The sequence below is a fragment of the Chelonoidis abingdonii genome, chromosome 20 (assembly GCF_003597395.2).
Source record: "Chelonoidis abingdonii isolate Lonesome George chromosome 20, CheloAbing_2.0, whole genome shotgun sequence".
In the NCBI taxonomy this organism is placed as follows: Eukaryota; Metazoa; Chordata; order Testudines; family Testudinidae; genus Chelonoidis; species Chelonoidis abingdonii.
This window is the reverse complement of record NC_133788.1, coordinates 5,301,647-5,325,969: the sequence shown is the minus strand read 5'-3', so window position 1 is coordinate 5,325,969 and position 24,323 is coordinate 5,301,647. Positions and strand designations below refer to the sequence as shown.

General features: G+C 51.5%; 1 protein-coding gene across 1 annotated transcript in view; it reads right to left on the bottom strand.

The window, feature by feature from the left end:
- Positions 1-1,987: 1,987 nt before the first annotated feature.
- Positions 1,988-24,323, bottom strand: part of SRRM3 (serine/arginine repetitive matrix 3) — a 150,855-nt gene continuing 128,519 nt past the window's right edge. Inside the window, exons 13-16 of the mRNA XM_075073934.1 lie at positions 10,499-10,836; positions 8,750-8,962; positions 7,363-7,500; positions 1,988-2,578 (exon numbers count right to left, since the gene is read on the bottom strand). Of these exons, the coding sequence (XP_074930035.1) occupies positions 2,368-2,578; positions 7,363-7,500; positions 8,750-8,962; positions 10,499-10,836 (900 nt within the window). The 3' untranslated portion in view covers positions 1,988-2,367. The remainder of the gene's footprint in view (positions 2,579-7,362; positions 7,501-8,749; positions 8,963-10,498; positions 10,837-24,323) is intronic.

Here is a 24,323-nt window from a genome sequence, read left to right as displayed (position 1 = left end):
GCAAAAAAAATCCAACTTTTTTGAATAAGAATTTTGCAGTGAAAGATTTAAACTAACCCTGGTTCATGAACAGTTTTAAAAAAATCAGTATTTTTTGGAAAACAATTCCCTGACCAGCTCTAGTGGCCCCGCAGTGGGAGCCTGGGGTGGAAGCATGAAGGGGAATCTCCAAGCAAGGCTCTGCCTTTGGAATTCAGGGTGGGATTTTGACATTCCTCCCCATAACGCTGAGGGTGTAGATACATTTTGGTAGGACCTAGTGCCCCCAAGTCCCACGCACTGAACAGCATTCCCTGTCTGCAGGTGTTTACAGTCTAAATAAGCAAGACTCAAAGGGACAAACTGAGACAGAGCGAGGGTCTGACTTACCAAAGGCTACACAGCAGGATAGTGGTAGTGGCAGGAACGGAACTCACATCTCTTAACACCTAGTCCAGTCCTTGCTGCGCTAAACCCTGCTGTTTCCCTTGGTCCAAAATGGGTCAGGCTCCTCGCTCATATACATCAGTCTGTGACACGGTGCTAGGTGGATATAATGCATGTCATGAGGTTGTAACTAACCCTTGCATGGCAATGTCCTGAAACAATTCTGTTCTGGATGGGTAACTTATCCCCTGCCTTGTCCCCCTCCCCATGGCACTCAGGGTGAACCCTTTCCCTTACACTGGGGAGCAGACAGTCACCCCCTGAAGTCAATGGGACTAGATGGGTGAATAAGGGCTCCCCAGGGCCAGTGTGGGGTTGACAGCCTGGGCCTGAGACCAGTACATACTCAACTCTCTGCAACCACTTATGTTGGGTAAGGACTGGCTACTCACCAGGGCAGGAGGAAGGGAGCCAGGCGCTGGGGCAGGAGCTGGGTTCTCTGATGCACACAGCCCCCCAAGCTGGAGCATGAAATGAATTCCACGAAAAAGGCAGCACCAGTTCTGGAAGACGAGCACCCCCTCTTAGCCTGCCATGCTGGGGGCTGCAGCGCTTGGGGCCCAGGTCCTGGCATGGGCCATTCTGAGGATGACCAGATGCTACCACTCCCAGTCGTGTGACTTGAGGTCATGTAACTGTGACTCCTGTGAGCTCCGCTGAGCTGAGCCAGGAGTGAGGCCATGCAGAGACTCCTCTGCCATGCTGGAGCATGCTGCTGTTCTTCAGGGGCAACTTGCCATGGAGTCGCCATGCCCAGGTGTCGCTGGAGTTGGCTCATCCCACCGGGAGCAGCTCAGAATGAACAGGGTTCTGCAAATCACCCCGTGGGATCGGCTGCACAGCTGGGGTGCTAACGGATCTTTGAACTGCACTCAAACAGATGCGCCATCCATAACTCTTCAACGGGGCCTGCCTTGCATCCGGGTGTTCTCCTGGCGGCTGCGTTCCCAGAGATTTGCTGATGGCATCAGCACCTCGCAGCTGGCTGCTTTGTTAGCAAACAGCAGAGGCGAACTTTGTTCAGTGGAGGCTCGTTGGGCGTTGTGTAGCTCTGGGAAGTGGGGAATGCCCCCTGGCACCTTCCACGGGCCAATACAGCAGCCAGGGATTCCACGTGGAAGCAGCAGCTCCTCTTCCGTGCCAATGTACAGTAAGAGCTGGTAGGTTTCTCTGGATTGCATCAATCCCACAGATCTAGTGTCCCCCAACACCCACTTTTCTCCCCCACCTCATCGTACCTGCTTAACTGCCCCCACCCTCCCCAATAATTTATACAGTTGTGCTCAAAAAATAAATGAAATGAAATAAAGCACAAGGATCTGTGACAGGCTTGAGCAACAAATAGCAACAATCCACCCCACCCCCCCTTCCTTGTGTCCAGGAGCTTTTTGTTCATAAAAGGCCCCTCTCCTCTCCCCCCCCACCCCGCTTCAGGAGGGTCAGGTCCAAGGTCTCTGTTAAGTATTTTGTTCCCTTGCTCCATGCCCCCTCCCCCACCCTGGCATTTGTTTGTAGAAATGAAAAGACCCCTCCCCCCCCCCAAATTCATGACGCTTTAGAGTCCAGCCTGCCCCTGGTGATGAGTAACAGCAGGGTTGTATTTGCCCAGGCACCGGCGCTGGCTCGGGGTAACGTCAGCCTGGTCCCCTCCTCCACTGTCCGGCCCCCACCTTAATCCAGCACAACAACGGGGGCTGGGCGCTGTCTGCGTCCTGCGCGGTCTCCTTGAGGGCCAGGTGTTAGCAGCTGCCACTGTTAGCCCTGGCCACCCCGCTCAGATGTTTCCGCTCCTGGGCTGCAGGGTCTCAGCTGGCGGCTCCTTCTCCCTCCTCGAGGAGAAGGTGAGGATGTGCTGGAAGGGGCCAGCCGGCTGGTGTGGGAGGGGTGGGCACGGAGTTGGGTGCCGGGTGGGGGAGAGAAGGGGGCATGCCTGCTGCTGGCTCAGAACCCGGCGCTCTCCGAGCTGCTGTGGCTGTTGTAGCTGGGGCTGGGGCTTGGGGTGCGCGAGCGGCTCTGGGGGCTGCGAGTCCGGCTCCGGCTGGTACTGTAGCTGTCGTAGCTCCGGCTGTAGCTCCGGCTGTAGGAGTAGCTGCTCAGGGAGCTGGAAGAGGAAGGGCTGGGTCTGTAGTAGGGGATTGGGCGCTTGCGGGCACTGCAAAGGAAAGGGAAACTGAGTCAGAGCCAGGCAAGACAGCGAGTTGGATTTGGTTCTGGGCTTTGGCTTGAGCACAGAGGGAGAAGCTTGCGGTGGGGGGTGTGCTCTAGTTTAGAGCCAGCTGTGCCCAGGGTTAACCCCACAAACAAGGGGCAAGTTTAGATTTTGATCTGGATCCGAATGGCCGGGCTCAGTCGGCCGGCTCCAAGGCCAGCTCTGGACCAGAACCAGGGCCAGACCTCTGCTCAATGTAGCAGTTTCATGGCGTTTCTCCAGAGCAGCAGGACGGGTGGGCAGTCGGTGCTGCCACTAGGGGACAAGAGGCCCTGGGGGCCATGGCTCACACCTGCGCATTGCAGAGGCATGAGCTGCCTGCTGTGTTAATGTTCTCTGGGGCATCGCCTCCCCAAACCCCACTGCCCGTCCGCCGGCTGCCCCCACAGTGCCCAAGCCGTGACCCTGGGCTGTTAGTCCTGGATTAGGTGGCTATGACAGAGCAGGAAAAAAGTTAATTGTAGCATGTGGTTTATTTCCCCAACACCAAAAAGAGTTAAAGCTGCTGAAAAACAGAAGTTAGGGATTAGTGGGAGGGCTAGGGCAGGCCAGGCCTGGGAGCCTGGTGGGGAGGGCTGAACTTCTGCTAATTTGGGGGGTGGGGGCGTGCAGAACAACCCTGCCCTTGGGTTCTCCCTAGCCCAAAGGGGAAGGTCAGCTGGTAAAGTCTCTCCCAGCTCGGGGGAGAGGGCCAGGGCCAGCACCCCCAAGGCACCATGAGGAGGGAAGAAACAAAGCAGCAGCTAAGAATTGAGGGAAAGGAGAAGTGAGGCAGGAGTGCGGGCTGTGGAGGATTGGATCTCTTGCCCCCACAGCTCCCTAGTACCTTTTGTGGGCCCCATGGTCCCCAAGCCTCCCCCATGGAATCTGTGACCTGCTACCCTTCCCCCATGGAGCCTAAGGCCTCCAAACCCTCCCCCCTGGGCCCCTTGACCGCCAGACACTGCTAGGATGCTGTCTCCTCGACTTCCATTTCCTTCCCCATAGGCCTCCAGGTGCTTTTGCTGGGGGGTCCCCCAAACCTGCTCCAAAGGCCCTGACCCCACCCCACTTCCTCATCCCCATGAGCCTTAAGCCCTTCCTCAGCTGGCCGCCCCACAGCACAGTCCCCATTCAGCACCTCTTCCTCAGCTCAGCCCCATTCACAAACACGCCCTTCCCCCCGCCAGACTCAGAGGGCAACTCCAGCGGGAGGGGCTCAGGGCATTAGCCCCCCACGCCCCCAGCTGCAAGGCTGTGTGCAGCCAGCGAAGGCAAGGAGCCAGGATGCTGGCCCCGGCAGCCCTTCAGTCGGAAGTCACAGTCCATTCACCCCGGACCCCGGCATTCGCAGGCTCAGGCCAGTGGGGCTGAGGCTACCAGCAGGCAGTGAACAAGTGAGGAAGGCGTGAATGTCACCAATCCACCCCAGCAGCTCCTGGCTGCACCCCGGGAACACCGCCCGCCACGGTGAGTGGTGTTAGTGGGAGCGACAGCGCGAGACAGACGGCACAGACGCGGCTTAGCGCTGAAGGCCTCACACTGTGAATTCAGGGAGACACGGGGAGGGGGGTCCTGGGCACCATGGTAGCCAGGCCCGCGGCGACGCTTTCCGAGAGGAACCTTGAGATGGGCTGGAAAAGGAGAGATTGGCATAAATAATGGAGGGGGAGGAACAGGTCAGACAAACATCCAAGGCACAGATGCAAAAAAGGATGTGCCAGGCGCCTGCTGAATCGTCCTGCAGGCTGGGGAGGGCTTGGTGCTCCTTTGCAAGCAAAAGGCCCTGAGGTGGCATCCCGTGTTTCTAGCTTAGGTATGTACATGGCTGCCCCATTCCTGCAGTATGTGGGCACCTCGCCAGCTTTGCAGCACTGCTGTGAGGCAGGGCCTGGCTTTTATTCCTCATTTTTACAGAAGGGAAACTGAGGCACAGATGGACAACATGACTTGCCCCAGGTCCCACAGCAAACCTCAGGCAGAGCGGGAACTGAGCACAAGGCTCCCACATCCTAGGCTCACATGCTAACCCTTGGACCATCCTGCCACTACCTATTTGGGCCAAATGCCCCATTTCTGCCTCTATCCACCTTCCAGCCTAGCCACCCTCAAACAATCAGGACTCAGGTTCCCCCCAAAAATGAGTTTTTTTTAAGCCAATCACCCGAATGTGACTACAGTAAACGTCAGGGGCTGTTTAGCTGCTGTCTGGGTTTTATGCCTTTCGGGGGTGGAGGGTGTCATGGTTTCAGGTTTTTTTCCCCCAGCGCAAGGCCTAGGAGCTCCCTTTTCTTAAAAAATAAAAATAAAAATAAAAAAATAAAAAAAAAAAGCTGAGATTCTCTGTAATCACAGAACTCCAGCAGCTGGGGCTTTAAGAGAACCACCAAGCACTGCGAGACTGATAATAAAATCATGTGGCTTGGCAAGGCTGCACCAGGGCTGGACTGCACTAACACCAGGGGGACCCCACCCAGGTCCTTGTGTGACAAGCCTTTCCAGCCTGTGGGAGGCAGGGAAGGGACACAGCAGGGCCTCTGTCTAGGGTGTTTTGGAGGACCAGGACTGAGCACCAAAATAGGACTATGGGCCCAATTCTGCCCTGTGACAATGCCCATGGCCTCCCTGGGGGATGCAGGAAGTGCAAGCCAGCAGCAAACTTGCCTCATTACTATAAACACGCGTCTAGGTGACTCGTGGGGTGGTATGTTGCAACAAAACCCCCTAAGCCTCCCTCTGACTCTGGAAATGCAGGTCTTGGTGAGGCCGGAAGCTGAGCTGCAGTGGTTTGAAACTGGCCTGGGTCCTACATCGGGGACTCTCTGCCTATCCCATCCAATGGACGTCACTGCAACTGAGAGACGGTGCCTGATGGCCGGGTCCCTGCCTTGCCCTCTGGAGCTGGTGCCATGGTACCATGGCATTGCTCTCTCATTCATGGAAAGGAAAGCTGCCATTGGCATCACCCCACCCATACACCCTCCAGTGGCTGAGGCCAGTACAGCCCAGAGCGCCAGTGCAGACGGGATCACAGGACCCTTGAGCATCCTACAATCCCAGGGAACTGAAAATACAGCACTTTTTTCTGGGGCGTTACATCCATTCTTGTCAATTGGGTCTCACACACTGAGAACTCAACCCACCTGACAAACCTGCAGTAAGTCCCCTTCATGGAGGGAAAAACCATTAGAGCTGAAAGGCAGCTTCAAGAGACAATGGCATAATTACACTTGGGGACAGGCAGACCCCCAGGTGAGCTCTATACAGTACCGGGTCACTAAGCCATGGCAGTAACACGGATTAGACACACACTCATCACAGGCGCAGCAAAGCAAGTTACTGCTCCATTACCAATGGTGTCACCTCGCAGCATGGCTTCTCTTTTGCAGTAACTATTTCCTTGCTTCATCAGCCTGACCCTGCAAACCCCCACCTGCGTAATTTCGAGCAGCCCCGCAACATTACCTGGGTGCGTCGCTCTTGGCACGGCTGGGGCCTGGGTACCCATGATGGCCTGTGCTGCTCTAAAGATATGGGTCCAAGCGTTCTGCTGGTGCAAACGGGTGAAAACTCCTTCAACTTCAGTGATGTTTTGCCTATTTACCTCAGCAGGGAATCTGGCCCATAATAAGGCAGGACTGCACTATTCGAACGTAGCAAAGCCGGGTCAGTAACATCAGCATGTGTTTCGGTGGCTTCATGTACAGAAATCCCCAGAAAGTTTTAGCTGAGGGGTTCTCAAACTTTTGTACAGGTGACTCCTTTCACACTGAGTGTGACACCCCCCCCCCAATACATTACAGACACTTGTTTATATATTTAACACCATTATAAATGCTGGAGGCAAAGCAGGGTTTGGGGTGGAGGCTGACAGCTCGCGACCCCAGCCCCAGGTAATAACCTCTTGACCCCCTGAGGGGTCCCGACCCCCAGTTTGAGAACCCCTGCTCCATCTCATTGCACTGGTACTAATTTTCCTCTCCTCTCTGCCTCTTAAGCCTTGAATCTAATTGTCATGGGCAAGTTAGTGCTACAATTCTCACCACATGGCCTAAGGCCTGTTTTCCATAAATCCAGCTGTTCAAATATTAAGGCCCAGTATCTCACAACTGACAATAGCTAGAAACAAACAGGTCAGAAAAGCCAAATCTCAGTTTGCGGTTTAAGCTTCTAGCTCTGAACAAGGTTCTAGACTTTCAAACTGGGTCCGGTCTCAGACTAAATATTGCCCACGCTGGAATTTAGGGCTGGGATCCATTTAATTTCAAAGAGAGGGAGATTCTGCATTTACAGCTCGAGAGAGAAACAGATCTGGGGCAGGATTTTTTGCTTTACAATATAAATAAAATGTTAAGAGAAAATCTGTATTTATTTACTTATTTTGAAGAAGCGTAGAAGCTTGTAATGTTGGTATCTATCTGTTCCCATACACACTCATCTATTAATCACGGGGCCCACGGTTTGCCACAGAGGCCTTGTCTAGACTAGGATTGGGACAGTGCTAGCTAACACATGTTAACAGCCTAGTGTAGACAAGGCAGCGTACCTTTAACACCTGGGACATTGATTGAATTAACTCCCTCTTTGCTGACCAGCTGCAGCAACCTGGGCTCTGTTTTTTGCAGAGGAGCAAAGGGCGTTTTTGGGACGGACACTGGGGGTTTGAGGCTATCAGTGAATGAGTAAAACCCCTGAGCTGAGCCAGAGCCGGACCCTCCCGGGTTGAGCCCTTGTACCAAGAGAGCTACCTTGTAATTCTTCTGGGCTCCATGAAGCTGGGAGAGTCACGCCTCCTCTTCCTGATAGGGGAATAGCTTCTGGAGCGGCGCCTGGCCCGGGCAGGATCCGTGTCACTGTGCCGTGTTCGAGGCTCGTTGTCTCTCTCTCTGGAGCCAAACCACACGTTAGCTGGGTCTGCGTGTACCGTGGTGTGTGTGCATGGCTGCTACAGGCCTATCCGTATGCCCTGTGTGAACCGTATGCCCTGTGTGAACTGTGAGACCCTAGGTGGGTCACGTGTGGGAATGGAGCCCAGGACCTGTGGAGTTAAAACCACAAGCCTCTACTGGTTGAGCTGAAGGAACAGTGGTACTTTGGAGGCAGTAGCAGACTCATACACCCCTTGCCTTGTCTAGCTACTAGGGTGAGATGAAAAACCACACCATGTTAGCACAGGTTACAGCCGTGACCACACATAGCTTCCCTGGGTAATACAGAAGTTGGTGCTGGAACAGGGTCTATTCGGTCCTATCTAGTGCATCTCACAGGGGCCAGTGCAGGACTCTGCTTTGCTTTAACTGTCCCATGAGATGGGGCTTCCATGGCTTGTCCATCTACCCCTAGACATGTGGGAAGGCTGGCTGCAATGGGGCTAGCCCTGGGCACCACATCGAAGCCTCAGCTAGTGCAGACTGCGGCAGCATCTCTATGGAGCTGGTCACTCCCAGGCTAGCCTGGTTGCCCGCAGATCTCCGGATGCAATTCATCACCCCTTCCTGACCCATTAAGCCCTGTGTGGTTTGGGTGGTGACCCTCTTAGAGATGCTGGTATCTCTCTCCCTGTCACAGAACCACAGACTATCAGGTTGGAAGGGACCTCGGAGGTCATCTAGTCCAATCCCCTGCTCAAAGCAGGACCAATCCCCAGACAGATTTTTGCCCCAGATCCCTAAATGGCCCCCTCAAGGACTGAGCTCACAACTGTGGGTTTAGCAGGCCAACGCTCAAACCACTGAGCTATCCCTCCTTACCCCAGCCACTGAGCTCATCCAGGAGGCTGGAGCTGATTACCTCTTGACGAGCATGTACAGCAAAGGGAAAAGATGTTCCCAGTGAAGGATGTGGTTTCCTTCACCTTGGTCTGACAGAGATTGTTGCCCTTCTGAGACATTTATTTACTCAGGCCTCTCTTGATTGGATGGGTTGGTGTGTAAGGCCTGTCTCCCCATGGGTACAGATCTGTCCCCGTGTGTGCTGCTGTCCCTGTGCATGCATGAACACTGTGCATATCTGTGCCCCAGCATCTGCTGGCATCCTGACCTATGCCTTTGCCAGTGTGTCTCTGTGCCCAGGCATCGCCCCCCCCCCACACCCCGTGATCCTGTCTGTGGGGGTCCTGTGCTGCTAGGGACTTACCTGCTTGCGTTTTTTTTCTGCGATGGAGACTGGCTCCGGCTCCGTGCTGCTCTTTTCTCCCGGGATCGCGACCGGGATTTGGAAGGGGAGCTGCTGGAGCTCCAGGAGCTGCTACGGGACAGGCTCTTCCTTCTCTCGGAGTTGTGCCTGGAGTGCTTGACTGGGGACTGGGAGCAGCTGTTTGGCCTGCCCCGGTGGTGTCTGTCCTTCACCCTGAAAGACCATTGGATCAGACAGCCAGTCACTGTCTCAGTCTCACCCCCTGTCACCCGCTGGCGTCCATCATGTTTCCAAGGAGACAGGAACACCCCACCCCACTTCCAGCTAAATCTCTTAAGAACAATGCGGGGTGGGCATCCAGGAGCAACAACAGTTAGGGCTTGATTTTCAGAAGTGCTGGGCACCCATAATGCCACATGACGTCAATGGGCCCCTTAGGTGCTCTGAAAATCAGGCCATGAACATTCAGTGACCCCACACAACTGTGTCAATTAGGGTGCCCATCAATGACTAATGTAGGGCTAATCATAATTCTACTCTTCAGTAGAATGGCTACTTCTGCTGCCAAGGCACTCCGTATTCTGTACATAATTAACCTGTGGAACTCACTGCCACAAGATAATACTTAGGACAAATTTAGTAGGATGCCAAAAAGTCTGAGACAGTCATATGACTAATAGGGATCTCAACAGTTCCACTAGATGCGACAAATATTTGGGAAAGGGATACAAATCCTCATGCTTCAGGGCATACACCAACCACTTACTTTCACGGGTCAGGAAGAAACTTCCCCAAGGAGCAGATTATTCCACTATTGTCCACTAAGGGGTTTCTAGCACCTTCTTCTGAAGCATCTGGCATGGGCCACTGTGAGGACACAGGACTGATACAGCCTAGTGATACCTGTCTTCCTAGTATTGGGAAACAGAGGCTACAGTGATTTTGGGTTGCCGTGTATAGTGTCTGATCCCGATTCTCAGGGGATTGCCATGCGCTCCACAAGAAGACCAGAAGAGAATCAACTGAAAGCAGCTTTTTACCTCTGGGCGCGTTTCCCTGCAAACCTGGAATGTGCACACCTGAAATCTGCATCTCTAGGCCCTTTTCATTTCCAATCTATCGACAGGGCAGATGAGGGTCCCGCTCACTGGGCCAGTGAATCCTGTGCCATGAAAGCTGCTATCCAGCGTACATTTCCCCTTCCTTAATGCTCCCACCCAGCTGGAGACATCCGTGGTGCGAATGCCCTTTGGAGCTGGGTAGCCTGCGCTCATGTCTCCCCTTTAGCAGCTCCTCTGCCTAGCGAGTGGATCCCTGCAAGCCAGTCCCTCCAGCGTGAGGATCATTTCCAGCACTCTCCCCTGTGCTGCTCCCATCCAGTCAGTCAAACTTTGCCCCATGATCACACACTGCTATCAGAAGGGGCCCTGTTAGCTCCAAGGCTTCTGCTTAATGGGTCTATCTACCCATCCCATGGCATCTCCGCCTCTCGCACACTTTAATGTCTTTACCCAGCTCCTGCATGGCTGGGCAGGGCTACGAGCCCCATTGGACAGGCAGGGAACTGTGGCCCGGAGAGGCAATGAGATACCCAGGGGAGTGCAAGGAGTTTATGGCGGGGCAGGGACTTGAACCCAGCTTTCCGGGGTGAAACACCAGTCAACCTCACTGGTGGAGGATCAAGCCCTGCAGGCAGTGACCGGGCTCTGAGCTCTCCGGGGCCCCTCCCTTCATGGCCCCAACTCTTACTTTTTCAAGTGCACCCCGTGGTTCTTCTCCGCCCCCCGCGCCACCGGGTACAGGTGTGAGCAGGCCGACCCCTCCGAATCACTGCTGTAGTCGGTGTGGCTGAGCGAGTGGGGCGACTCCTTCTGGGCCGAGGCCTGGCCTTTGCTCCTCCCCTTGTGTTTGTGCAGCGATGCGGACCGGGAGTGGCGGCGGTACTTGTCCCCTCCAGAGCATCGACCTCCTTTCTCTGGTGACACCGACCGGGGGCTTCTGGGGCCACGTCTGCCACCCTTGGAACGGGGGGAAGGCGGCTCGATCTTGACGTGCCCCCTGGGAGAAGGGGACGCGGAATCCAGCCTCTGATGGGAAGAAAGAAATGGGTGGGGAGGAAAGAAGAGAGGAAAGAAGAGGAGAGAGGTCTTTAAAGGAAAACCCCAAGGCAGAAATGCAATTCACAACGTCAACGCACATTGCATAAGGCAGGCTACACAGAACTCTACTCTGAATCTGCCCTCCTGCTCAGCCTTTCGACCTCAACAATGCAGCTCATGCAAATCTCCGCATGCAAAACACAAAAGAAATCCAGAAATCAAAAACTGGGAGAAGGGAGGGGGACTTCAAAGGAAAAACCATCTGAAACGGAGTTTAAAAAAACCCAAAAATAAACTGTGTAAACACCCAACAAACTAAAACAATAAAATAAGAGCGAGGTTGGAGGGGGGAAATAAACTGGACGCAATGAGGAAAAACCAAACCGAACCGGGATGTTGAAGGAAGTGGGCCTGAGGGGCAGGGATGGAGTGGAGGGTCTTATAGATGGTGTTTGGGTTGAAACAAACCAAGGGGTGAGGCAGACAGCACAGAAAGATGGCGAGGGGTGGGGCCGGGAGTTCATGGGGGTGGGGGGGGGATGGCGGGGCAGGGAAAACAAAGCATAAAAAACAAAAAGAAGGAAGGAAGAGAAACATTAAAGAAAAAAAGAAAAGAAAACTCCACATCATTACTGAAATAAACGAATGGTTCTGAATTCTTCCTGGGAAACTGCTTTTATCTGTGACTGCAGAGCCCTGCTGAGTTCCCATCAGCGCTCTACCTGGACTCCTGCTTTCTGCTGCCTTTTTTTTTCCTTTTTGTTAAATTCTGATTTTTTTTTTTTTAAGTCCCTCTTGGTTAACATCCACTTACCAAAAAAGTGGCATTTCCTCCTTTAGTAGGTAAGGTATGAAGAGAAGGGAAAAGCGGGGCAATATAAGTGCATCATTAGATTCACAAAAATGCAAGAGAGAACGAGAGAGAGAGAGAAGAGAAGAGAAATAAAACGAAACAACTCACTTCTCCTAGGCCTTGGAAACATCAACCATGTGAGAAACCAACTCTAGCTGGATTTGCATTTCATCAGCCCTGCTTTGTTTGGGTAAGCAAGTTCAGCGTAGGAGCACCTCTTTTTGGTTGGCTGGATGGCTTTGACTTAAAAAAAAATCGAGTTCAAAGCCTTTAGTGTCTGCATATTTCAGCTAGCACTCTGCTACGTAGGCCTCCAGTAGCACCGTGTCGGCCTGCCAGATCAGCAAAGGCCTGGAAGGAATTCGCAAGGACACGGGCAATGAAATCCCATGGTGTGGATGGGAGCGGGGTAGTAGGGAAGTGGTACCAGCAAGGTTTTTTTTTTCCAGTGGTAATATTCCAGAATCTAACCAGTGGCCCAAAAGAGGCCTATGAGAAAGCAGCACAATTGTACATTGACTCTTCACTACGATATGGTATGAGCCTGCATGTTGGCTTGAATCCCATCTTGCATGGAATTACTATGGCTTGATATGAAATAGACACACACGGATTTGCACGTGAAGAACTAACTTCTGGGGCCTCGCAGTGCATCAGCGAAGTGAAGAGGGGGAAACAGGGCGCTTTCTCCCCTGATTTTAAAGGAGTGCAAGCAGGAGAAAGTGCTGCTGACGCTGCCTGGAACCGTGGGTGTGGCAGTTTCATGCCATTCCGACTGGGTGAAGACAACCCCTGGTGACTGACCTGCGCTGCCCAGTGGTGGCTGACAGCTCAGCTAACCTATGACTACAACAGAGAGCGTGATCAGCCTAGTGCACCCCGCTAAATAAAGTGAATCAACAAATGGTGCCTGTTGTTGTGCTGCCAGGCTGTTCATGGCCACCCTGCCCGAGGGGTTCGCTTGCCTAGATAGCTCAAGTGATACTGTATAAACATTAGTCAAGTCATACCCCTTTGGGGGAGCTCAGCATTATTGGCCCCGTTCCACAGATGGGAAAACTGAGGCACAGAGCGGTTATGCTCACTCCCCCAGACCACACTTGAGTGGCTGGCTCTTGGGTTTCTATTTTACCCTGTGCCCATTTGTACAACCTATAGAAGCGTCCAATATGCTGACAATGGAAACCTAGCAATGGTTCCTTCTAATCATTGTCAGTGCACACCGTCCCGGGAATCACACAGATATACACTATTTTACATCACATAAATTTCGTATGTTTCACTAGCATGTGTCTTGACCCCACCCCAAGTACAAGTTATAGAACCAAGGGGTGATACTGCTTCAAGGGGAACGAGCAAACCGTGGGCCGTTAAAGTCAAGAGAAAGGTTCCCACGGACTTCAGTGGGTTTTGGCTCAGGCTGTATGAGGCTGAGTATCTCCAGAACGCCTGCAAGCCATTACAGCCTGGTTCCGATGAGCAGCCAGACGCCATTGAAAACTGGGGCACAAAAAGGGGTCCTAAGTCTACCCGTAACTCTGCCCCACTCTCATGCCTTTCACCTTTACTGGGTTTTCACCTCCCTGTTGCAATAGTGCTCTCTACCGAGTCACACCTGCTAACACAATTGTTTTAATCACACGTTCTCACCAGTGCTGCTTGCCACACGTCCTTACACTTCAGGCTGCTGTTTATCCTTCGCTTCGCTGGAGGCAGGGCTAGAGGGCAGATGAGAATAACAGCTCCATTCCCCTGGCTGGATTCAGACCTGCACTTACCCAAGCTGCCCGTGCGACTTAATTCTGATCTGGAGCACCGCCTGGGACCCCCCACAGCACTGCCCATGCACCTCACGTTGGACTTGGATTAGCTCCCTGCTATTCCAGCCCTGGGACTCCACACAGTCTACCAATGGCCACAGTATCTTGCACTATGGCAATCCTACTCTGGGCTAAGCAAAGATTGCCAGCTGCAGCGAACTGATTTGAGGCAGTTGCTGGCTAGGGATTAAACCGAGAGTGAAAAGTTCATTGCCAGGTGGGGCAGGACCCAGCCCTAGCTCCCCCATGGGGAAGACTGCGGCATCCCCCAACCAACGCTAACGGTGCTTTTCGGCCGCTTCAAACAGAAACTGGGTTGGCCTGAGCGGTACCCGGTAGGCTGCCAGCTCTGGAGACTGACGTACTCTCTTTACCCACAGATCAGACAAAGCCGCACAAGTGTCTCCCACCCCAACTCGGGGCTGCCGCACTGCTAGGGAGACATTGTATCCTACAGGGGGAGGGTTGGTCTGTGCTGGACCGGCCAGCGTGGGGGGCTTAGTGACAGGAGTTTACTGACATGGATTCCAGTGCAGGTGGCACTGACCTGAGACCACTGGAATTCACAGCGGGAAAATGCTCTCTGCCTGTTGGAAACCCGGGGGCCTCAATCTAACTTTAGGCTCCTAAATCCAAGTGGCCTCCTATTCAGAGCTGCCCACAGTCCCTGGGGGCGATGCCCAGTCAGTGAGCTTGGTGGGTGCACAGCACCTTGGAAAACCGGCCTCTAGCTGCCCAGATTCAGGAAATGGTTCCTATGATATGCCAAGGGGGGTCAAGGTGCCCAACCAACGGGCTTGATGCCCAACTCCTGTTGGATTCCAATGAGATTTGGGCAACTGCCTAACTCCCTGGGGTTCCTCTGAAAGACCTAGCCTGGATACTTAAGGTTAGGCTCCTACATTCATAGTTAGGCACATGAATGCTCTGATTTTGAAGACTGCTTGAGCAGCGGCCAGTGCGTTCAATGGGTAGAGGACTGGTCCATACGTGATGAGGTCTCAGTGTGAACGGAGTCCAATGGCTTGCAATGGGGACCTCAGTTTTGCCTCTGAACCCTCCCTCTCCTGGTCTCTCTGGCGGTATCAGGGGCACAGACCTGAGCTTTGAGTTCTGCATCCAGACAGGCCTTTTCTCTCAGTGTCCTTTGCAGCCTTCTGGCCCAGCTCAGATGACACTAGGGATAGGGTGGGATACATCAGCTTGGCTGGCTTTCCCTGGACGACTGACTGGTAGCAATGCACTGAACACTCTAGGGGAAGGAACACCAGGCCGTCAGACGTTTCAAACCCAGAACATCTGCAAACTGGGCCCAATCACCCAGCGACACGCCCTTGACTCACAGCATGAGCATTTCCACTCTCATATCCTGGCCCAAGGACACCCACTTCCCTCCCGGCTCAGATTCTCCTGCCCAGGGGCTTTGTAATAGCCCCACCCCCATGATTTATCCTCCCTCAGTCTCACAGCCCAGGGATGCTTTGTTCCTGCATTCCCACCTTGTGTTTACATCTGAGGATTCCCCCTGTGCTCCACATCACGGGGTCCCTGACCTTCTCTCACATCCTGGGGGGGTCCCTGTACGAGGAGTTTCCCTGGCATCTCAGCACCTTCAGACAAAATGAACAGTATTAACAGCCACAGCAAATCAAAGCTGCAAGCAACGGCCCTGAACTAAGCAACTGACAATGGCACACAAGTGGCTAGCGTCAAGACCTGTAACAATCCCCTCGGCTGCACTGGGGAAGCACACGGCCATTATCATTGCTGTATTGCTTGGCCGGTTCAGCAACCCTGTCGCACACAGATGGAAAAGGCCTGCAATTCTTACAGGCCCGAGCCCCATTTCACACATATTCAGCCTGGAACTAAGGCCTATGTTTTTGGCAGTGACGGTAATTAACCGATGGAACAATTTTCCAAGGGCCCTGGTGGATTCTCCATCGCTGACCATTTTTAAATCCAGACGGGAATGTTTTCTAACAGCTCTGCTCTAGGAATTATTTTGGGGCAGGTGTTAAATCCAGGCTATGTGAACACAATGGTCTTTCTGGCCTTAGCAGCTATGAATCTATACCCCAATCACAACCACCACCAACTCCCACCCGACGGGAGAGGCGCTTAGCTACTGGTGAACATAGCACGTTCAAAGTGAAGAGCTCTGCTCTAGTTACCTAGTTCAGACCAGGAGATCAGTTTTTACGGTTAGGCTCTTGAGTTAGATCACCAGCTTCCACATCTGGGTGGCTAAATCGGCAGATAGGCCAGGATTTCCAAAGGTGTTTAGGAGTCGCTCTGCTCAGCATCCCTGGGCCTAAGTGATTTGGGAGCCTGAGGCCCAGGTTTTTAAGGGATTTGGGTGCCTAATTCTCTCCTAAGCCAGTTAGGTGTTTCACTGCTGAGAGGTGTTTCACTGCCTAAACGCCTAGCAAAAGCTGGAGCCTTTGAAGATCTGGGCCACAGCTCTGTGCTATAGATTTAGCTCTGATCTGAGGACCCGAAGGCTCTATCCTCTCCCCATTTAAGTCAATGACAAAGCTCTTGTTGATTTCAATGAGCTTTGGATCAGACCCCAACTGCCCAGCGGGGTGACTTGATTAAGATGCCCGTGTACCATAACAGGACTGTGCCTCGGTGGGTTGGAATCGGGGCAATTTCTGCATGTGCTGCCTGGCTTTCAGGGACTTACGCAGGGAGGGTTTAGACAGGCCATAGGCAGCAGCAGGGGAGATTGCTAGAATGTACAGCAGCTGCATTGCTTGAGATTTCCAGCTGAATTTTGTCTGGGACATCACGGCTCAGTGTCACGGGTACGCTGATGGTGTCCCCAGCGTCTGGGATGAGAGACGTGACCCAGGCAGGACCAAAAAGCTGCATTTTAACAGGGATGCGCTTAAAGTTCCTTGCAAGCAAATGGGTAATTGGAAGGGATGGGAAGTGGAATCTGGGGAAAGTTCATGAGCGTTGGCGAGACTCTGGGGAAGATATGCAGGTTGGCACTGAAAGTCACCCTAGCTTTAAAATGTACCTGGATGTGGCAGGGCTCCTTTAATAAGGTGCCATGGGGACTAACTCCTCCAGGCTGGGCGGACAGGATCCACTGATTCAGGCTACCATGTACATACATCAAAATTACATCCAGTGCCCAGGAACTGGGCGGGAAGACACCGCCCACGTCATTTCCCTTCCTAGCAGGCTCTCCCATGGTTCTGCAGTGGTGAGACTGAGCGGCTCTCTCAGCCTCTGGCCAGTCACACTCTTGTAACGCTGAAAATGACCACGCGCTAATTTCAGTTCTTTTAACCCTTTACCGACACAGGGAGAGAGAGAAACAGTAGATCTGCTTGTTGCAGTAAAGTTGCCCTCCAGACCTACCCATCTCTATCTAGATCTGTTTCTTCGCTTTCTCTACTAGCACCAGAAGTGAACCATCCTAAAATACTTTGTCAGGAATAAAAGCAAAATTGACCAACATTGTAACATTCAACCAGAGAAACTCAAGGGCAACAGTGAGCAGGCTCCATTTGTGAGGGTGGTTATTATTTTAAATCAACAATGCCTTAGCGGGCTGGGAGGGGCTGGAATACTCCTCCCCAGGCTTGGAACCCAGGCTGGCAGATGCCTATTCCCAGTAGGAGTGGTTTCTAGCAGGCGGTGGGCTACTTACAGTGGTAAGCACGGTGGGTGAAAGTCACCCTTGTGCATCCACGCACCCCAAGGCCTGCACGTGCATTATGCCCCCTTAAGCTCTAATTTTAAGGCCCGGTGCTGGTCCTGTGATTTTCACCCTTGCGCTAAGTTAGCACGGCCAAGCTTTTCCAAAACGAGCCCCTCACCTGGCTCATTCCCACAGCAGCGAACCGGAGTTCTGGGAGGCTGGTCACTTCTGACAGTCAGCCAGGTACCGCAGTACCAGTTTGGGAACCTACCGGTGTGTCTCCACACCACCCCTGCATTTGCATGATCAGGCCCATAATTTACAACATGCTCTCAGGTCTCAGTTCAGCAAAGCACCTATGCACATGTATTAAAGTCAGTGGGACATAAGCAGGTGCTTAAAGTTACGCGCGTGTTTAAGGTTTTTCCATATAGGGACGATTTGCTGAATCAAGACCAAGTCCAACCAAAATTGCTTCTCATCAGCCTGAACCAGACACCACAAGTGGAACAAGAGGCTGATTAGAAGACAGGAAAAAATACAGAGATGTTCTGTCTCCCCCTTAATGACCTAATGGACTAAACTTCCAATAACCCAAGAAATAAGCAGGCTGGAATAATCATCAGAATTTTTTTTTTGTTTGGTCTCTATTTGTCATTAAGTTTGTCTGTCTTTTTACCCAGCCCCTAAAAAAATCACAGAGGAAATCAAATGGACTAGACAGAATTATACCATTTATGGAAACAAACACAAAGTTGGAGGGCTAAATCACACAGAAATGCATTCTAACAATGGAACAAGAAACGGGGCGGGGAAGAAAGGAAAGAAAAAGAAAAAAAATTACACGGACAGAAAAAAAGTGAAAGAAGAGCATGACTTTGTAGCCAACTGGGAAAAATAATACAAGTTAAAAAATTATACAGAGCCACCAAAAAGAGACAAAATGAAGAGAGAAAAAGAGCGAGAGAGAGAGAGAGAGAGAATAACATGAAATCAAGCTACGGTGCTTTTCAACAGGCTCATCTGCAGAAGTGAACGTGCAGAGGCGGACAAAATACCTACCTTCTGCTTTGTCAGTGACAGGAATGCGATAATAAAAAAAGAAAACAATAAACTCCGCATTTGGAGTGCAGAATGGGAAAAAGACAATGACTCTTTAGTAATGTGATTTCGACCCCTTTGTGAGCACGTTAGCTTTGTTCTGAACTGCGTTGGCTTGGTGGCATTGGGCTGGTTTTTACTGATTTTGTTCAGCGGGCAAGCGAGGCAGCTGTACTGGGGGTTCGTTTGGTGGGTTAACCAGCCCTCTAAGTAGCAGCACTTCTGTTCTGTTTTAAAGTCTCTAGGTACCATCACAAAGTCCCAAAGAGCATGCAAGGAAAGCAATGGATGAAGGCAGAACATGTTGAGGTTTACTGGGTTGTCTGGGCATTGGGGTAGGCTAGGAGTGACCCATAGGAAAAAAAAAAAAAAAAAGAGAAAGAGAGAGAGAGAGATACGGGGGCAGGGGGGAGAGGGGAAGGGAAGGGAAGGCACAACAGGAGTGAAAGGATGGGATGAAAATGTGAATGGTCCATTTAAAAGGGAAGTCAACTCCACCTGTTTGCCCACGACAGGCCAATACTCCTCCCAGGCTAATTTTAGGGGTGGGGTTTGGTGAATACCGATCAGGAAACGCACTCAGTCAATACAACCTCCCTATTTCCAAGCTCCCTGACTGTTCTCTGGGGGCTGAAGGACAAACAATGCTGCCTGGTAGATGATGTAGTAGCAGCCTGTGTCAAGCCCCACCCCACCAAAGCACGCTGTGTGGCCAACTCTTATGATGTTACCTCTTATGCTCTTGGGTGGGTGGGGTTAAAGCTTCCAGTCCCGGAGTTGTAAATCCGCAAGACACTCAGCTGTCAGGTTCTAGTCTAGCTTGAAACCATCTTGAAGCCATTTCCAGCATACACAGGGTTTACAGTTTGGTTTGATGGCTCTCAGCACCCCCACTGTACAAATTGTTCCAGCACCAGGGTAGGGACTGTCTTTTTGTTCTGAGTTTGTACAGCCCCTAGCACACTCGGGCTCTGGTCCATGACTGGTGTTCCAAGGTGCTAGCACAATACAAATAAATAAATACATAGCTAGACTAATAATTAGCTCTCGTAACTGACTCCTGTGCCTTGAGAGCAGAACGAAAAGGCCATATAGGGGGTTTTTTGGGAGCGGGTTAGATTTTGAATTTGGAAATGAGCCCAGCGACTTTTCTTATCTACACAGTTATCTTCCCTTTTAAATGCTCAGTTCAAAATATAGAGATGGAAATACAACGTTTAATGGGTGTCAATATTAAGAGAACACAGCTGCTTTTTTTTTTTCCCCTTCTCCACATTAACACGCAGCAAAGCAAAAAAATTCTAAGACGACACAATGACAACAGGAAAAGAAACAGAGAAATAGAGAGTTTGCATTTCTGTACGTCACGAAGGGAAAATAAATCAATGATTTTTTAAAAAAAGGAAAACTAAACAAGGAAAAAGCACGTTCAGTAGCCCTCCCCCCCCCGCAGCCCTGCTTCTGCTGAGCAAGAAATGGAATTGTATATTACCGTTGTCAAATGGGAGGCTAAAGGAAAACACAGATGAGATTAAAAAGAAAACGAACCAAAAAAAGAGAGAGAGAGAGAGAGAGAGAGAGAGAGAGAAAGAAAGAAAGTTGTCGGAGAAAAGCCCCGCCAGGCTTGTTAACAAAAGGAACTCGTGTTTATTCAGCCGTGACTCTGATAGAATGGGGCAGCCACGAAGGGACACAGAGATGGTGTGCTCTTTTTGGTAATCTCCGCATCGTTATCCAAATGACATGCTCAGTGGCTTGCTAAATCCACATGGGACCTTTGATCGGGGGGGGGGGGGGTGTTGGGATTTCAGGAAAGGGTTCACAAAGACCGAGGACAATCGATAAATCACCATGGGTTTGTGAAGGGGGGTGGGGGTGCTTGTGGGATGGGAAGTAGAATCATCATAAAAATAAACCATATTAACCCCCCACCCCCGCCACAATATAGAGGAAATCAAAGAGCAGCTACAGGGATTGGACTAAGTCTCTGGGTTGGGCAATATAATTGGTGGAAATTAGTCTCAAAGGCAGTGAGGATTGGGGAGGAGGGAAGGAAAGGAAGGGGAATATGAAAATGTAAAATTTGATTGCTGAAATATACAGAGCCATAGGATTGCATTTGCTTAAGGCCACGATACACCATTCCCCCCTCCGCCACCCCCATGCAAGAAGATCTCCAAAGCCTCTCATGAAGATGATATCACATCCTGATCATTACAGAATGAACAGGAAATCAACCTCAGCTCTTTGCACTCTGTCCCAAAGCCCAGCCAAGTCCAGGCAGAGACACCCGCTAACTTCGATAGACTTTTGATCAGGCACGTTCTTGATATAGGAGGCAAAACAGGAGGTCTCTGGTGCAAAGCTTGAAAGCACAGTTCAGAGTTCAAAGGCAGAACACTTCTCCCTGGTGCAGGGTGGCTCCCTGGGAGAAGCCCTCTTGGCCAGAAATCCCTGGGGAAACCTGTCCTAAAGCAAAGAGCGGAGTGGGAATGCGGATTTCTATCCCAGGGGGAATTCTGACACCTCAGCAGTTGTTTGTGTCCTAAATTGGGATAAAAAGCTGAAAAATATTGACATTTTCCCTGGACTGAAATGTTCTGAAAAGTGCCAATCTGGAGATGGCGAATGCTTCTGTTTTGGCAGTTTTGATGGAAATGAAACCTTCTGATGTTCCCAAACTGAGATGTTTCTTTTCCGTTTGTTGAAATGACCTAGAATGTTTCGTTGCGAGTCAGTTCAACATTAAACAGTATTTCCGTAGTGTGCCGCCTTGCCCCATGGGAGCTGGAGTTTGGCTGTGACATGCCCATTCTTCTCTATGGGCCAGGTTCAATGGCTGGACTACATTTCCCATGATGCAGCACAACATTCACTAAGAGGAGAAACTATGTTACACCAGTGTGCCTGACCCACAGGAGAGAATGGGCTCTTCAGATACCCTGAACTACAAGTCCCATGAGGCAACGCTGTAGTTTAATGCTGAGCGGATTTAAAATGAAACATTTTGGATCCGTTCAACAAACCAGAATCTTTGGGCGAACTAAACCAAAATGAAATATTTTGTTTCCGTTTTCCTAATGGAAAAATGGAAATTTTCTTTCAGAAAATTTTGATTTTGCGCAAACTACATTTTCCCTCAAAAATCCTTCAAGTGAAAAATTTCCAAGCAGCTCCCTCCATTAGAGCCTTCTGCTGAGAGTGGAGGGGCATTTTTGTGTAAGGCACTGAGGGTGTTCCTCACTCATAGGCAATACTGCCAACTAAAATACTCAAAACCCAAGAGTCAGATCTACCTAAAATCATGAGATTAGCTTAAAAAGTCATGAGCGATTTTTATTTTTTTAAAAAAAAGTGGTGCTCTTTCTGAAGGAAGGTAGTGTTTCCTAGTGCATAGGGCATGAGAGTCCAGTTCAACTCCTGACTCTTCTGCCTGGTGACCATGGCCAAGTCACTTCCCTTACCTGTCCCTCAGTTTCCCCCTCTGTAAAATGGGAATAATGACCCTGATCACCCTTGTGAAGTGCTTTGAGATCTAAAGATGAAAAGTGCTATACAACAGCTAGGGATTTATTATTATTTTGATTTGTTTCTTATCTGAGCCTTTAGGTTTCACATTTTCAAGCATTTTTCCACAACCGGGGGGGGCTAGAAAAAAACCAAAGGCTATGCTCACAATCACATGACTCCAGGAGGTGGGGTTTTAAGAAAAACTCCAGATAGCATGAGACCTGCAGTAAAATTGTGAGAGCTGGCAATTCAGGACAGGCGCATGGAGGGCAGAGCTGGTGGAAGAGCAAAATCCCTCTTCATGGGCAAATACTTTCCAGCTCTGGCTGCTGAAATTTACATCAGCTCATTCATTGCTCGAGTATCCAGATGGCTGCTGTGGGATTCCCAGAATCCTCACAAACAAGCATTTGTCCAAACCTTTGTATCAAGAAGTGCTTTGCTCACTAACTGGCTATTGGTCTGGTTCCTATTTAAAGTCAGGAATCAAACACCATGCCTCGACTCAGGCAGACAAGGACGCTAGAGCAGAGCATGTGCTCGAGGCAGCTGGCTGGTGAACATGCTGTGGGATGGACACTGTCCAGACAGCCTATTTGCTAAGTGCTAATGAAGGATGCACCGGATAGAAACCAGGCAGTGCGAGACCTTCACTGACCAACAAAGGGGGTAGGGGACCAGGCTTGCAAAGGGATCCGTGTGGAGAAATTCCTGCTACCTGAATGGTGCAAGGTCTTGCACTCGCCTCTCCCTTTGCAGAGCTGCCAGGCTTTGTGCAACCTCCTCTGTGACGTGACCCAGTCACTGATTTCCCTCTTGGGACACCCCAGTAGTGAGATGGGTGAGGAGAGGCTGCAGCCCGGCCCTGCATCCCACAGCTGCAGGGTGGATGGGCACAGCCCTGGTCAGCCTGGAGAAGCCAATAGGTGGAAGGAGTTGGGGCTGACTATGGGGGAGGGACACTTCTTTGAGAAGCAGAGAGGCAGGCGAGGTGGGGAGAGGCAGGAGTATTGGGGGGCTGTAGGGGCAGGGGCAGGCTCTCCATTCTGTGCTTCTTACCCCCCCGCCATCCCATTATCTCAGCCTGAGCCCTTCTACTCCTACAGACCCAGCCTGTTCCCTATGTCGCTCTTCTGCCCCGTCCCCACCTCCTGCTCCCCACCCCTCTGCATTCAAGTCAAGTTGCTTCCCCTTTCTCCTCTATGCAGGCTGGGCACAGATGAAACACCGCTGATACCACAGCAGCCCCTGCTGGCCAGGTGTAGCAATTGCTGGGAAAGTCTGGCAAAACCCCCCTGTTGGTTCTCTCATCTGTCTCCTGCCAAGAGGTATCATTTGTTCTGGGCACTGGGAGACCGTCCCCCACCTAGTGCCCAGCCCGGGGGAGCCACGCCTTGATGGCCGATGCCCTCAGCACACAGGAGGAAGCTGCCCCTGGGCTCAGTGAGTGGGGGGAAGGGATGTAACCAGGCAGCCTTTGGCAGGCCCAGTGTGTGCCAGCAAGCGCTAGGGACACATTGCTGGGTGCCTGGTGCAGTGCAGGCATCTCCTGGCTGCGTGCAAGCCACACACTGGCCTGGCTGCGTGCAAGCCACACACTGGCCTGGCTGCGCTAAGGATGTTCTTGTATCATAGTTAAGTTCTGTGTTGGCCTGACTGAGTCAAGACGACCCATTTCCGTGTGAACTGGCCTCTGTGGCTCCTGACCCAGGGCAGCTCAAAGGGCCCCAAGGACTGACCCCCAGAGAACAGGTGATAATGAAGAAGGATCAGTGATAACTATCCTCAACTCCTACACTGCTTTTCATCCCAAGATCTCAAAGCACTTTGCAAACATTAAAGGCTGGATTCTGACTTCAGAGAGATGATGGAAATCTGGAATGACTTCACTAACATCAGGGGACTTCCTCTGGCTTTAAAGCAGGGGGAGTGAAATCTGAGTCTGGCCCTAGATAATGAAGCCTCCAGGCAAGTGTCAGTCATCACCCCCATTTTACAGATGGGGAAACTGAGGCACAGAAAGGTTAAGTATCTTGCCCAAGGCCACTCAGCAAATCAGTAGCAGAGACAGTCAGAACCCAGGAGTTATCACTTCACTAAGCCCACTTTCTAAGACTCCCACCATTTACCCTTCCTTCCAGCAACTCTGGGAGTCTCCATCAAGCATTCCACCCTGTCCCCAGCTCTGGCAGGGATACATCCGGCTCAATCAAGTTCAAGTGCTGTGTACTGCAAGCTGGTCACTGCCAAAATGCCAGAGGGACTCTGCTGAGCCTGCCCCTGGGGTCTACCACTATGGTGAAATGGGGACCAGTCTACCAACTGGGGAGCAGATGTACTGGAGGGTGGCAAAGGAAGGATGGCCTAATAGTTAGGGCAGTAGCTAGGTTCAATTCCCTGCACTGCCACAGGTTCTCTCCATGACCTTGCTCAAGTCACTTAGTCTCAGTTCCCCATCTGTGAAATGAGGATCACAGCAATGCTTCATCATAACTGGCACTATTTATCCCGACCTCACAGGGGACAAATGCCA